This window comes from Dromiciops gliroides, chromosome 2, assembly GCF_019393635.1.
Source record: "Dromiciops gliroides isolate mDroGli1 chromosome 2, mDroGli1.pri, whole genome shotgun sequence".
Classification (NCBI taxonomy): domain Eukaryota; kingdom Metazoa; phylum Chordata; class Mammalia; order Microbiotheria; family Microbiotheriidae; genus Dromiciops; species Dromiciops gliroides.
In genome coordinates, this window is record NC_057862.1 from 91,103,856 (window position 1) to 91,119,423 (window position 15,568).

Genomic DNA, 15,568 nt, shown 5'->3' on the forward strand with positions numbered 1-15,568 from the left:
AGAATGCCTCCCCTAAGCTCTCAAATAAATGTCTAGCAGTCTCCAAAATGGGTGCTGGCATGTCACCTTATTTCATGGTTTTCTTTCAGCTGTGATGAGTCAACATCAGAGGGCCAATGCAAAAATGCACCTCAATCTCAGACAGACTTGTAAATGAGACCTATTTCAAATATGGATCAGTAACCAGGGCTTCAGAAAACACAATGAGCATGTCTGGTTTTTACATTATTCTTCATTTATTTTTCCATTCTTAAAATTGAGCATTGAAAGTTGTCCACACATATAAATAACACTATGGTTTCTTATACACTTTCTGCTATCTGTCATGACAAAGTGTCCAAGGTGAAGAGAGGAGGAAAAAAATCATCTTGTTGAAAGTTAAAGTTGGTTATTTTTGGGTGGTGGTATATTGATTTCTCTCCCTAGCTCCCTTTGGCCAAGGAAGCTACATGGGAAGATAATATGCACATGGATTAACATAGCATGCCCTTATACACAGAGGGCTCCAGAATGACTCAAGTATGGGACTAACCTTTTGAAACAACAAGCAGCTTCTTTATTTATACAAGATAATAATACAGAAGAAAAGCGTCATTTTCATTCTAGCCCTTTCAGTGTTTGGGTTCCACCCGTGCTTATCCCTACTACTTCTATCCTGGCCCAAGCTGTTACTGTGCTGCCCCTGCCCCCCCCCCAAGCTGCTATGTTTATTATAAACCAATGGCTGCAAAATTCCTGAAATGCATGCAACTTAAAATTCCTTTAAGCACACAGGGTCAAATTCCCAAGTCCACGTTCGTTTTTTATTTAGAACAGGTAGGTGGCTACGGCTCTGCTGGATTACGCAATGTGTTTGTGCTCGTACTGGCATCTGCTACCTCTTTGGTTTGGGGCTGCTGTATTTCTGTTTTGGAATCCCTTCTGGCCTTTTCATTCCTGGTACTCTTCTTACTTTTGTCTGCTGCTGTGGCATTGACTTCCACAGTTTCCTGCAGGGGCTTAACATTGTCTTGGGAGCTGAGTTGGAGTTCATAAACTTGAACTTGACCTGGGACATCTTCAGCTTTCTGTTCAAGTTTTTCCAGAATCTGCTGGACCTTTCTTACTCCATCCCTCCTGGCCTGACGCACATCAGCACGTCCTTCAGGGTCCACTGAATCCAAGGCCAGAAGCTCTTTGGTCAAATACTCTTCAATCATCAAATATTTTTTGTCTGTCTTCTTTCCTTCAAATGAATTCACAGCCTGCTCGAGCCCTTGGACCTTCTCCAGAATTGCTTCCACTTTCATCACACCAGGATGTTTGGGGCCTGCTTCCACATCAGCTGGCTTCGGTGGTGCTGGTTCAGGAGGCGAAGGAATGGGGGAGGTTGGCCTTTCTTCTGCAGCGACATTCTTGGAAGAGCTGGGGGCAGAAGGGCTGGGAACTGGAGCAGAAGGGACCTTCACTTCAACCTTCTCAGAAGGAGGTGGAGGCTTTTGGGAAACTGGTTTAGAATCAGACTCTTTGTGGATAACTTGAATTGGGATGTAGCCTGAAGAGAGATCTGGTCCAGTTGGGCTTGACTTACTTTCCAGCTTGTTTTCAGGTTGAGGCACTGGGGATGACTCCTGGCGGACCCCTGGTTGCTGAGAAGCCTAGAGAAGACAAATATATTTTTAAAAACTGGAGGCTAGGTTAAGTCAGAGTGACAATTTTCAGGAGATTCGGCAATATTTTCAAAACCAAAAATACCAGAAAATACTTTTTAAGGAAAGGCTTGGGTTACACAAAGTGAAGTAAAGATTATGAATGAAATCTATTAAGCTAATTAGATAAATGTAGAGTACCAGTCACAGGTTGGGAGGATTTTTTTGGGGGGGCGGGGGAGTGTGAGGGGAGGGTTGGGACTTCTTGTCTCTCTAACCTCTACTGATTCAGCTCATCAGCAATTACCAAATCTTTCCTTTTGGTATATGTTTCTGATCAGTGTTTTCTTCTAAAATTCCATTTCTGAAAGGCTGTTCCTTTTTTGTTATTTCTGACTACTCAGGGGCTGTTTCTGCCTAGGACACTTTAATTTATGAAAGGATGAGCAGGATACTTAAGCCTTTAAGAACAATACTTCAGAGAAAAGGGGGGAGGGAGTAAGAACCATGTTTCAACGTAGCTGTGCCAGAGACAAGAAGATCAACTCTAATTGAAGGCAGCTTAGTGGTGTAATAGAATGTTGGGCTTAGAGTCAGGAAGGTCTGAATTCAAATTCTGCCTCGATCACCCCATATGTAAAATGAAAGGGTTGGAATTCGGTGGCCTCTAAGGTCACCTTCCAGCTCTAAAACTATGATTCTATGAATAAATGCCAAATATCTACTTAGGATGATAGGAAAGAAATAAAATGACAAGAATATTTAATCTTTTAAGGGCTGTGCTTCAAAAGGGAGTGGAGGAGAGGCAGAGAGAGGACTGTGCTTCCAGACAGCTGGGCCCAAGACAGAAGTATATGCAACAACTCTAGCCAGCTAAGTGGCACAGCGCCAAGTGGACCCATGGGATCTGGCTTTGACCTGGGCCTTAGTCATTTACTAGATGCGCAGTCTGAGGTAAACCTCTCCCGTACTCCGTTGATTCAACTCTAAAATGGGGATAATAGCACTTAGCTCATAAGGTTCTGTTTCAAGGATCAAACGAGATAACAGACTATGTGTAAAGCATTTTGCAAACCTTAAAGCTCTCTATATAAAGCTTAGCTATTATCATTCTTGTTATTCACTGTGTTTGTACTGACTTTCTGAATGGATATAGTGAAATAAAAGTTTAATGTGAGATACTGCACCAGTCCCATTGCTTCTTATATCATCTGTGCATAAAACAGCTATGAAATGGTCCTCTAACTACATCTATTTACATATATGCTTATCCGTAAATAAGGGGTTGAAACAGATCACCTCTACGATCCCTGCTTCCCGCAGGAGGGCCTTTCACCTATACATAGTTGGTAACCTAGCACATGCTCAACAGATCAATTATTGGTTGATAGAGGGATTGATTAATCAGGTATAATCAGCAATATGTCACAGGAAGAGATTCAGAATTATGAAGTGCCTTTATTTTTCTCCTTATGTAGCATTAACAAAGAGAAGACAGTGGCCAGAGTGCTGAATTTGGAGTCAGGAAGACCTGGGATTTCAATCTATCTCAGATGTTTATTAGTCAGGTGACCCTCGGCAAGAACTGTCTGCCTCCAGTAAAACGGAGATAATAGCAGCCACCACCACTTCAGAGGTTTGCAGGGAAGATCATGTGACATAAATCCATATAAAGTACTTTGGAAACCTTAACACGCTCCACAAATGTGAGCTATGACTAAGATATCTTAACCTTCCACAGAAAACAGCCCGGTTCTAGCAGTTAGCTCTGTGGAAGGGGAGATGAAATGTGTCACAGAGGCCCTCAAATCTGTATGATGATGGCAAAATATTCTCACACTGAGGTTACAAAGATAAGAGAGAAAAAAAGTCCACCTAAGTTTTTAAAAGGAAAATGTACAAAATACTATTTTTCTACAAACAGTACTGTCACTCTACTGCTAGCCCAAGGCATGCAGGAGGAAGTGAACACCCTTCCACAGACCAGCACGTGGGTTTTCAAGTAGCACCGCTATTTTGAGCAAACCAGGACATGTCATTTGTGTAAAAGGCACAAGAAGCAACTTCAAGGACTTCTGGGTTAGCAGAAATGCATGGTCAATCTACTGCTAGTGTGCTGGCAGTTCCAAGTGTCACCAGACTCATTAGATACTAGTGGCATCCACTAAGCTCCCTCACTGCTTCAGTATTCATTAAGAGATGCTATTTTACAGACAATCTAATCTTTCACATAAAAGCAATGATGACAAGGCATCAATCTCTTAACCAAATCCACCTTACCCTATGACATTACTCAGGGGAGGCCTGTCAGTTGGTGGTTTAATCTTAGGTCCCTTTGCAAATTATCACCAAAGGCAAAAACACAAGCTTAACATGAGCAGATAAAAGCCATAGGAGTGAGAGAGATCTCAGGGATGATCCAATGATTCTAATCCAACCCCCTCATTTTACAGATCAGAACCAAAGCCCAAGGAGGGGAATGACTTGCCACAGAAAACAGTGGGGGAGTTTAGAATAGATGAGAAAGTGATTAAATTAATGGATAGGGGGGCAGCAAGGTGGTGTAGTGGATAAAGCGCTGGCCCTGGATTCAGGAGTACCTGAGTTCAAATCCGGCCTCAGACACTTGACACTTACTAGCTGTGTGACCCTGGGCAAGTCACTTAACCCCCATTGCCCAGCAGCAAAAAAAAAAAAAAAAAAAAATTAATGGATAGGGCAGAGGAAATTAGTCCTTGCAGGTACTCCAGAAGTTGCTTAGTACTGCTCTAAATTTTAGGGAAAGGGGACAGGCTGTATATGTTGTGGAGGTTTTGTTCCTTTGAGGTGGGGGAACTTGGAAGTGACTGATCAAATTCCACCCCCCTCCCAATGCTCCAATAGCGGTAATAAAAAGTGAGTAACATATGTCTTGATCCTGCTGCTCCATGACTTCTGCACTTTAAAACAGCTTGATCCCCCCTAGGATCAAAAGAAGGCAAGTTGTAGCAAGTGCGAGTTCTCAGACTGCACTTCTGTAAGACAGTGCTGAGGAGAGCGTGGCATCACAATAACACGGCTAGCATTTACCGAGCAAAATGTAAGGTTTGCAAAGCGACGGATGTATATCTGAGCTTATTTCATCTTCACCCACAGCCCTGGGAGGTAGGTGCTATTATTATCCCCACTTCACAGATGAGGAAACTGAGCCTGAGAGGAGAGTTCAGTGACTTGCTTAGGGTCTCACAGCTCATAAATGTCTGAGGCCAATTTGGATCTTAGGGGCTTCCTGACTTCAAGTTCAATACTTTATCCACTGTACCACTGAGCTGACAGAATGGAGAAGGCACTGGATTTAAGATGACTGCAACTGGGTTCAAATCCAAATCTTCTGGCCCAAATGGCTCAGAAGTAATTGTGCTACTTGCTATCCTGTCCAACCTAAGGAAAGTCACTGAACCTCTCTGGCCTTGAGTTTGCTGTTCTGTAAAAATAGGGGAGAGGGAAGAGTGTGGAATTTTGGGCTCTAAACTCAGAGTCCTTTCTGATTCTAAATTCCAATTAATTGCCCCACATGAAATGCATTACCTCCAGAAATGATGAAAGACTAATTGGGTGAAAGTTATACTAACCCCAGATGGAGTTCTTTAAGATTATTATGGGTAAAGTAGCTCCAAAGGCTTTGGAATAGAAGTCTCCCTACCTGGGGGCTGTCCATGACAGTCTGTACCCTGGCAGGAGATGAGGAAAGCACTGATGCACTAGCTCTGCATGGAGACCCTTCCCGGCTAGACGTGCCCCTGGTAACCACTTTGAAAGGGGACGGTGCATGGACAGCCTTGGGATCCCGATCATCAGCCTGGACTCTGTATGTTGGCTGTTGAGACTGGTATTCTGCCCCCTGGGACGCTGGATAGTGAGTCTTCTGTGCCTGATGATAAGCCTGTGCTGGATGCCTGGGGAGATTTTGCTCATGGATCACAGGAATAGGGATATAGCCTCGGGGAAGCTGGTGGCTTCCCTTGGTGGTGCTCCTGGCAGCAGATGGAGGCAGACCTGAGGAGGAGGAGGAGGAGGAGGAGTCTGAAGCAGCTGGAGACTGGGATCTCTGAAAGTCACAAAAGGAAAAAAGACAATTCACTTGGATGACCTTTTATCCCCTGCACTCAGCACATTTACCCAAAATGACAGCTTGAGTTATTTTCTTTGTTTTTGCTAGTGCCAAGGAAGCGGAGAAAAAGTAAATGCCCATCAACTGGAGAATAGCTATACAAATTGTGGTCCATGAATGTAATGGAATATACCGGGCTGTGAAAATCAATGAACATAATGAATACAGAGAACAACTGGAAGGTTTGTATGAACTTCTATGAAGTGAAGTAAGCAGAACCAGGAAAACAAGTACACAACGACTACAACACCACAAATGGAAACAACAACAAATTAACCAAAGCTGAATGCTGTGAAAGGCTAATGATCACACTGGGCCCCAAAGAAGACATATGGGTGTAGAACACTCCATACAGTGCTAGACTTGGTAGATATGTTGGTTATGTGCCCAAGATCACAGCTGGCACAGAGCCAGGAATAAAACCCAATTCTCCAGACTCCCAAGCCATTTGTATTTTGACTTTCCCACAATGCTTCCTTGCATAGGATCATGAAGCTAGAAAACTGGAAAGGGACTTTATAAACAGTCATCTAGCCTAATCTCATTAATCTCATCCCAGAGGTGGGAAGTGACTTTCCAAAAAGTCACCCTGTAAGAACAAGGCAGAATCAGTATCTGAACCTGATCCTCCTTTTCAAGATGCTAGGCTACAATTTAGACCTTGTTCTGGTTTTACTTTAGAAATAGAGATATTCAACCTTACCTTGCTTCAACCTTAGCTATTTTGTCTCTGAAATAAGAAGAAAATTAATTGACCATGGGCATGGGAACCATTTGCTTTTTGGGGTTTTTTTGGGGGGGCAGCATGGTAAAGTTGAAAGAGAATTAGATCTAGGTTGAAATTCTGCCTCTGACACTTACTCTTCATGTGTCCACAAGTTCTTCTATAAGTCATATAACCTAATACTCAGTTTCCTCATCTGTAAAGTGGGAATAATATCTGGAATGCCTACCTCACAAAGTTGTTGTGAGGATTAAATAATATAGCACTCTAAAGCACTATATAAACAGCAACTATTATATTATTTGATTAAACAGCTTCAAGGGATTGTTAAAACAGTACATTTTCAGGGAATGTCTATGGTGGGGACTTTGGATAATTGTTGGAAAGTGTCTTTTGTCAAAACAATATGTACCGAGGGAAAAAAGCCAACTTTTCCTTAGAGGCTTGGTGACTGATGAGGACACCCAAATAATCCATTATAAGTTTGAAAAGTCAGAAATGCCCAGGAAATCTGAATTATATGCCTATGAGTGACTGAATGAACCAATACAGTCCCTAAAGGCATTGAATGGCGGCTGGGCCACTTTCCTTATAAGACACAAATTACCTCAAGTCCTTGAGAGGCTGGAGCCTGGGCTGCTGCAGCTGCTGTTGCCTTTCCACCCTGTTTTTCTGTCTGGGTAGATTCAGATGCGCTTCTGAGGGGGGATTCTGATGGCGAAAAGGACCTTAAAGGTGACTGAGATCTCATCAGAGGGGTTGTCTTTGCTTTAACACGCTGCATCCCAGGCTGATGATAGGAGTAGAATGGATGCTGTGGCCGATTTTCAAAGCCTTCGTGGATAACTGGAATGGGAATGTAGCCGGCACGAAGCTGGGGATACACTAGGGTGCCCTCCCTAACAGGAGGTACCTTGGCACTCTCCTCTGATGGGCCGTTGGCTGATGATTGACTTTCCTAAAACAAAAGGAACCAGAGACAAAGAAATGGGGGATAGAAATGAATGACAGGAAAACAAAAAATAGAAAGCAAGCAGCTATTCAAGTCTTCAGAACCAAACAGATCTTCTTGACACTCCATGCACAGTGTGGGGAATTTTTTGACAACCAACTTTGAATGACCATTAAAAAAAATAAAAATTTTAAAAGCCCACGGCACTCCTGTCCCATCTGCCTCACAGGGTGGGAACCACAATTTCTTTGCTCTTCTACTGTTTCCAAATTATTCTCTAAATGATCATTCCTCTTTTGAAGGGAGGGACTCATTTTTATCTTTGTCTCCCCAGTGCCCTACACACACTTCATGGTTGTTTGAGAAATGTTTGTTGGATATTAAAAAGGCACAATAAAGACAACCACCTCTGTACCATTATCCTCCTGTCTCCTCAAAGCTCCTTTTTCCCCCTCCAGAGACTGCTGTTTGGCTAAATGTTAAAGAATCACAGCAACAAAGAGAAAGCAGGATGAGTTTTTGGCTGGTAGCCCTAACAATGAATACAATCAATGTCCATTACTGGCTAGTCAAGTCTACTTTCGGTGATGTAATGCCAAGAGAACACACCAAGCAAACAGGTATTTGTATGCCTTGGTGATTAAAGAAATTTAAGATCACCACATTACAGAACTAGATCATTTCAAGAGGATTCCTAGATTCAGAACTGAAAAGAATCTGGAGCTATCAGGTTCAATGACCTTATTTTACCAATGAGGAAAATGAAGCACATAGAGGTTAAGAGACTTCTTCAGGGTCACACAGCTAGTAAGTGTCTGAGGCAGGGTTTGGACCCGGGTCTTCTGGGTCCAATCTCATATCTACTAAACTATACTCAATTTCTCAAGCTTCCTATAGACTTAGTCTTTATCTTCTAATTAGGAAGACTAAAGATGAGCTGAAGAGGTATATGTAACCATGATCTTCGAACCAATACAGAGGCTACATGCTGGAAAATAAGTTCAAGCCAGGGATCAACAACAGAACTAGAGAATGGGGTAAAATACCTCCAAATACACAGAAAAGATGTAGACGTGGTTATGAGTCTAGGACTGCAGAGCCTGGGACGATTTGTGCCTTACTGATGCTAACAAATTCTGCACAGGTTAAGAATGACTGGGATCCCCCTCATGTCCTCTTATGAAGTTCTTCCTTCAGTGATGAATCTATTTTGGGGCCCTCCAGAAGGCCAAGTTCCAGATGTACCACTGGGAAAGATCATGTTACAGACAACAAGGCACCTCAGCCACTCACTAAGCAATGTCATTATTCACCATGCAGGGAGCTTTCCAAATGAAGGCATATCAAAGTAGCTAAATCTTATGAGCAAAAAATATCAAACTGACATTTGACTATGGACCAAACTGAACTCTGACCATTCATGTATATCTAAACATGGCAACCTCTTTGAAAGGTAGTCATTTTCTAGTGCAAATAGAAATATTCTTCTGTAAGTGATCATGTTTTTAAAGACAAAAACAAAACCAATAAAAAGATAAGAAACTTTGAGATTACAGAGAAAAACTTCTCCGGGACAAAATTTGTCAAAGGCAAAAAGATGAATACGAGAGCTATGTGACAGCTCTAAATTTTATTGTTACATGAGCACATGTATGTAATGTAAACATTTAAATGACCTTGGAAGCTAAATGTTTACCTAAAAATGTTTCTCTCTCTTAGAGGAAAGCCCCTTCCTATCAACTTCCTTTAGCAAACATCAAAGGCAAGAATATCACTATGTCCTTGGGGACACTGGCAGCTACTACCCACTCTCAGGATTAGCACACCCACATGCTGGGGCTCCAGCATTTTTTTTTATTATCATGCCTAACTCTCCAGTCAGGCATCAAACCGGGAGCTAAATTTCAACCCACTAAAAGGGGCTAAAAGGAACAAGAGAAAAACATTGCTTTCTTTCATGGAGATATGGAGGATTTGTTCCTCCTCCTTTCCACTTTAAAGAGAGGAGCTGGGAAAAAAGACTGAGTTTTCATCATTGCTGCAGGGTTTTAGTGGGGTGTTTTTTTTGGTGGATATAAGGAATTAATTATGATTTGGGGTTTCTATGACCCCATCTTTGGCTAAAATTAGAAGCCCTGGTGGGCACCTGGGCATGCTGAGTTCACGCCGGACACCCGCACGCCTGCATGGGCCTGGCCAAATTATAATGGGGGAGGACCCGCTATGACTAGAAGCCCAGTGAGGGCAGTCAGGTGATCCCCGGTGTCCGGAAGCTGGGCAGCTGGAGTTTGTAGAGCTGCCTGTTGATTCTGTCAATCAGGGCTGCCAGCCAATTAGTTTGGGGCTGTGTGTGTGTAGAAGGCCTGGTTTCCTGTAGGAGGGAGGCTTCTGGAAGAGAGACCACTTTGGCACAAGCAGGAGGAGTGAGGCGCTGAGCAGCTGGTTCCCTCTGGAACTGCTGAATTTTGGGGGGCTGGGGGGTTGCAGATTGTATTTTTTCCTTCCCCTATTCCTTTTTTTTCCTTTGTCCCTAGTTCTATTAACCTTGTGTTTTAAAATTTGTTCCCATTAATAAACCCGGTTTTGTTTTTTAAAGAGGCTGTTAATCTCCTTCCTTACCCCAATATTACCATGAGCTGCTCCCCATATTAAATTTAGCCCTTACATGGGGTTGGCAGAGGTTGTTGCTTTCACTTACCACACCCTTTCAGTGTTGTACAAAAGGCTTAACTGAGATATACTCAAGTGGGACCTGCAGAAGAGACATAGATGACGGTGTCTCCTACCCTCAAGGACCTTACAGTCTACTTAGGGTAGCAAGAATACATACATGAAATACCCAACATTCAAAATAACAGTTATGGGGCAGGCTAGATGGTGCAGTGGGTAAAGCACCAACCCGGGATTCAGGACCTAAATTCAAATCTGGACTCAGATGCTTGACACTAGCTGTGTGACCCTGGACAAGTCACTTAACCCTCATTGCCCCCTCCCCCCAAAAAAAACCCAAAACCCAAGATAACAGCTATGAGGTTGTATGGTACAGACTCTTAGGGACATTGAATTTTTAAGAATACATATATTTTGACAACCATATTTCAATATAATTAATTTCTTTTATAATCCTACGTATTTTATTTTATGCATTTAAAAATATTATTCTGTGAAGGAGGTCCCTAGGCTTCATTAGAATGCCAAAGGGCCGGGGTCATGTCAAATGAATCAAGAGAAGGAAAAGACTAGTTTTAGGTAGTTGGGAAAGGCTTAGAAATTGAGCTGGGTCCTGAAAAACATGTGGAACTTGGAAAGGTAGAAAAACAGAAGGTAAGTATGGGATAGAATGCAATATCAGCCAAGCCAGAAATAAGCAGGTTATATGTCAAGGACTAGCTTTACTGGGGAAAAATTATATGACATATGGCATGGCTGGAGATTAAGATGGGAATAAGCAAAGAGGGAAGATCTTCCCTGCCTGGCTGAGTTGCTTCACCTTGATTTGACAGGCAATAATGGGGAGACAGTGAATGTTAGTAAGTAGAGTAGGATTACATAATGAAAAAATTGTTTTAAGAAGATTCTGAATGCAATGGTACAGAAGAGTTCCAGGGAACTCATGATAGAAGAGGATCTCCAAATCCAAGAAAAAAAAGAAAGAAAGAACTGTGGAGTATAGATGCTGATTGAACCATATTATTTCTTTTGTTTTGGGTGCTGTTGTTTTTTTTTTTCTATTTTGAGGTTTTGCATCACTGCTCTGATTCTTTCTCTTGTAACAGGATTAATGCAGAAATAGGATTAATGTTATTATGTGTATATATATGTGTGTGTATATATATATCTATATGTATAGATATATATAGATATAACCTATATCAGATTACCTGCTGTCTAGGGGAGGGGGGGAGGGAGGGGCGGGAGGGAGGGAGAAAAATCTGAAATTGTAAAGCATGTATAAACAAAAGTTGAGAACTATCTTTACATGTAACGGAAAAAAAAAATAAACTATCTCATAATGTAAACCTAAAAAAAAAAAAAAAAAAAAAAAAGAAACGAGACTGATGTAAAAAAATAAAAGGTTTCAATAAAAAAAAAAAAAAAAAAAAAAAAAAAAGAAGATTCTGAAAGGCTACTCAAACTTTTCTGCCTTGTTAGAACCTCTAAGAACTTATGCTCCATTATGAACAACAGAACCCATGATAAGGCACTGGAACAAGACTTAAATGGAAGACGTTTGTATGGGTCCAACAATGCTCTCTGTCATATGAGGATCAGCCTGGCTAGAATCAGAGAAGCCAATCAATCATCTATCACCTAAGAGTAATTGATTAATTTTTTTTTTTAGCCACAGTAACATATGAATACTGTTTACACTAAGGTGAAAAGGAGTTCTAGCACTTAGCACAGTGCCTGGCCCATTGGTGTGCTACTTAACTAAGTTCCAGTCTTCAAGGAAGGAATAGACCCATACTCTGAAAATGTCAGATCCTTTAACTATTTTGAAGGTCGAATGCAGGATGGACTGGAGAAGAGGCAGGGAGATTAATTAGAGAGTTATTATTGCAAGGTATTATAGAAGGTAGGCATGAAATGCAAGGAAGCCTAGTGTAAGAGAGTCTTGGAGTGGGAGTTGGAGGATCTACTGTTTTGCATCCTAGTTCTCCTATTTACTTTACTACCTGTATGACCTTGGGCCAGTCACCCAGTCACTCTTAGCCTTCTTCCTTGTCTATAAAAATGAAGTTGGCCTAGATGAGCTGTAGGGCTCCTCCTAGAGCTAATGTAACAAACCTTTAATAGGGGTAGTAACAGTGGCAAAGAACAGAAAGGAAGGAATCCAAGAGACTATGAGAAGGAAGAATCAACCTAACCCAGTGATAGACTGGACAGGGAATGAAAGACAGGAAGAGGTCAAAGATGATGGACAGCTACCCAGGGATTTGTATTTGTCTTTGTAATTTAACATTAGACTTGGTTACTAATTAGTGAATTGTCTAAACAGAACCCCTAAACACAGGAAACATAGCATTTCCATAGTTGAATAATTGGAAGGGGCCTTAGAGATAATTTAATCCAATGTCCAAATGAGGCCCAGAAAGATAAACTTGTCCAAAGTCACAGGGCTATTTGGTAGAAGATTTGGCATCTCTATGCTGATTTTCACACTGATAGGCAACCCTACCTCCCTCTCCAGGATTCTCTCTCCTCCCTTGACTTTTGTCCTGATTCTTTCCTCCTATTGGTGTGGTTACTCCTTAGTCCCCTTTGCTGTATTATCATTCATGTCCTGCCCCCACCCTAAACCCTAGGTATCCCCCATTGCTTGGTCCTGGGACCTCTTTTCTTCACTTCTTTCTCTGAGGTGTCATCAGCTCCCATTGATATCATCTTAAAGCAGATGACTCACAAACCTTGAGAGCCAGTCCCACATCACCATCTGCCTACTGGATGTGCCATATGCACCTCAAACTCAGAGTATCCAAAATGGAACTCTTTTCCCTAAACTTCCCTATTTCTTCTTTCTGTAAGTACATCACCATTTTTCCAGTCTCCCTAGTTCACAAATTCAAAATCATCCTTGACTCTTTGCCCTTTCTTGTCCTCATATATCATCGATGTCTAAGATGTTGGTTCTTCCTCCACAAAATTTCTTGTATCTATTTCAAACCACAATCCTTCCCAGTCACAACTCTAGTTCAGTCCCTCATCATCTCTATTGTTGTTGCTCCCCGATTCATTTCTTTTAGTGTCCCTGCTTCTGGTTCCTTCCCTCTAATCTTCAGCTACCAAAATAATCTTCCTAAAGTATTTATCATTCATTCCCCTGCTCATGAATCTTCGGTGGTTCTCCACTGCCTTTTGATTCAAATATAAACTCCTCTGCAACCTGGCTCCAGTCTCCTTTTACAGATTTCCTTCCCATGACTCCCATCCTCATTCATTCTAACTTCCAGTGAAACCAGCCTTCTTGCTATTCCCCTAAAGTCAACATTCCAACTCCTACCCCTTTGCTTTGTCAAGGTTACTCCCCCAGTTTGTCTACTCTTCCCCAAACTTGGCATTCCATATCTTGTATCAGTGTCTTTACATAAATTGTCCTTCACCCCTGGAATGCATCCCACACCTCCTTGCCTCCACCTCTCGGAAGCTTATTTTTCCTCCCTGACTCAACGCAGATACTAATCCTCCCCAAAGAAGCCTTTCCTCATACTTTTTGGTTCTTAGTGTTTGTTACCTCCTCGAATTACCTTATATGTACCTATATACCTAAAGAAAGGATCCTCCAAAAGAATGTAAACTCTCTGAGGGCAAGGACTGGTTTTCATTTTTTGTTTTATACTCCTGATTTCTTACATAGAGTTGGCATTTAATAAATTCTTGTTAAACTGAATTCCAAACTCCCAATTTATCCCCTTTTCTCTTTCCCATATTGCCTCTCAGAACCCTACCTTACACTTTATATATATAGTACAAAATCCCTTCAGTCTCTTTTGGTCCTCACAAAATTCCTGTAGGCTCACAAAGCCTATATTCTACTCAACAAGTATTTTTTGACTTCTCTATGCAGGACACTGTGCTTGGGATACAAAACACAAAGATGAAACACTCCTTGCCCTCATGGACTAGAACACAGAGCAAGTACACAAATAAGTAAATACAAAGGAAAAAGGCGGTTAACATAGAGTAACTGCGAAGGAGGAGAGAGAGAGTAAGAGGGAGTCCAAGAGTGAGACAATCAGCACTAACAACTGGAAGGAATCAGACTTCCTGCAGGAGATGGCAGCGATTCTAATAAACAGCCATTATTTTCAGGCTTTGGAAACACCCTCATGTCTTTTTGCAAGTCTCTATTTTGTTTCAGCCATGTTCAAAATAGAATTATATAAGTACTAAATAAATAAAAATGATCATCACAAAACAAATTTCCTGTGAGGTAGGCAGAACCCGTATCATTACAAGTAGTTATAACAAGGGTTGCAGCTAAAATTAGAATCCAGGTCTCCCAGAATCCCAGGCGGGTTGTTCATTTCATACTAGTACACTGTGTCTCCTTTATAAGGGTTACACACACACACACACACACACACAAAATTATGTATTGTAATAGTATGGAAAGAACAACATACACATACATACACACACCACACATGTGTATGTATGCAACCCTTTAAAGGGAGGAACAGTGTAGTAATATGGAAAGAACAACACCCAGCTATGCCTGGGCTCTAATTATGGAACACACACACACACACACACACACACACACACACACACACACCCCCCCCATATATTCCATAATTAGAGCCCAGGCATAGCTGGGTGTTACAGCTGGAATGAGGAAGACCTGGGTTCAAATATGGCCTCAGATACTTACTAGCTGTGTAACCTTGGGCAAGTCCTCAGTTTCCTCATCTGTAAAATGAGCTGGAGAAGAAATAGCCAATCACTCCAGTATCTTTGCCAAGAAAACCTCAAATGGGGTCATGAAGAGTTGGACACGACTGAAAAATGACTCAACAAATCATTAGAGTCCCACCAAGAGCAAGTAAAATAATGCTGTAAAGCAGCTCTTTCCAATTTTCACTGGATCTTAATTTTGCATAAAATTGCAAATTGCTAGCCATCTTAATTGAAAAGATTAAAAATCTTTTAAAAATTTAAAAATAGTTAGGGGGCAGCTAGGTGGCACAGTGGATAAAGCACCGGCCCTGGAGTCAGGAGTACTTGAGTTCAAATCTGGCCTCAGACACTTGACACTTACTAGCTGTGTGACCTTGGGCAAGTCACTTAACCTCCAATGCCCCACAAAAGCAAAAAACAAAACAAAACAAAATTGAATAGTTAGGTTTTTGTTCAAGTTTTGGTAAAGGAAAATGTTGATTTCTCCCCCCCAAAATTTAAGGTGGTCTTATTTTTGTCTTTATATCTATTTTGGGAATTCTCAAAGAGGAAACTACCCCCTCTAATAATGAAGATCTGCAATCTATCTGGTAAATTATAGCCTTGGGAAGCTCCCTGGGGCACTAAGACTTTAAATGATGTACATGCCAATGGTCAAATAACTAATGTGTCATAGGCAGGACCTGGACCCCAGTCTTCCTGACTCCAAGGTGTTT

The 15,568-nt window shown here is 41.6% G+C and overlaps 1 protein-coding gene across 1 annotated transcript in view; it reads right to left on the minus strand.

The window, feature by feature from the left end:
• Positions 1–533: 533 nt before the first annotated feature.
• Positions 534–15,568, minus strand: part of BAG3 (BAG cochaperone 3) — a 31,170-nt gene continuing 16,135 nt past the window's right edge. Inside the window, exons 2-4 of the mRNA XM_043989103.1 lie at positions 7,110–7,460; positions 5,311–5,715; positions 534–1,637 (exon numbers count right to left, since the gene is read on the minus strand). Of these exons, the coding sequence (XP_043845038.1) occupies positions 825–1,637; positions 5,311–5,715; positions 7,110–7,460 (1,569 nt within the window). The 3' untranslated portion in view covers positions 534–824. The remainder of the gene's footprint in view (positions 1,638–5,310; positions 5,716–7,109; positions 7,461–15,568) is intronic.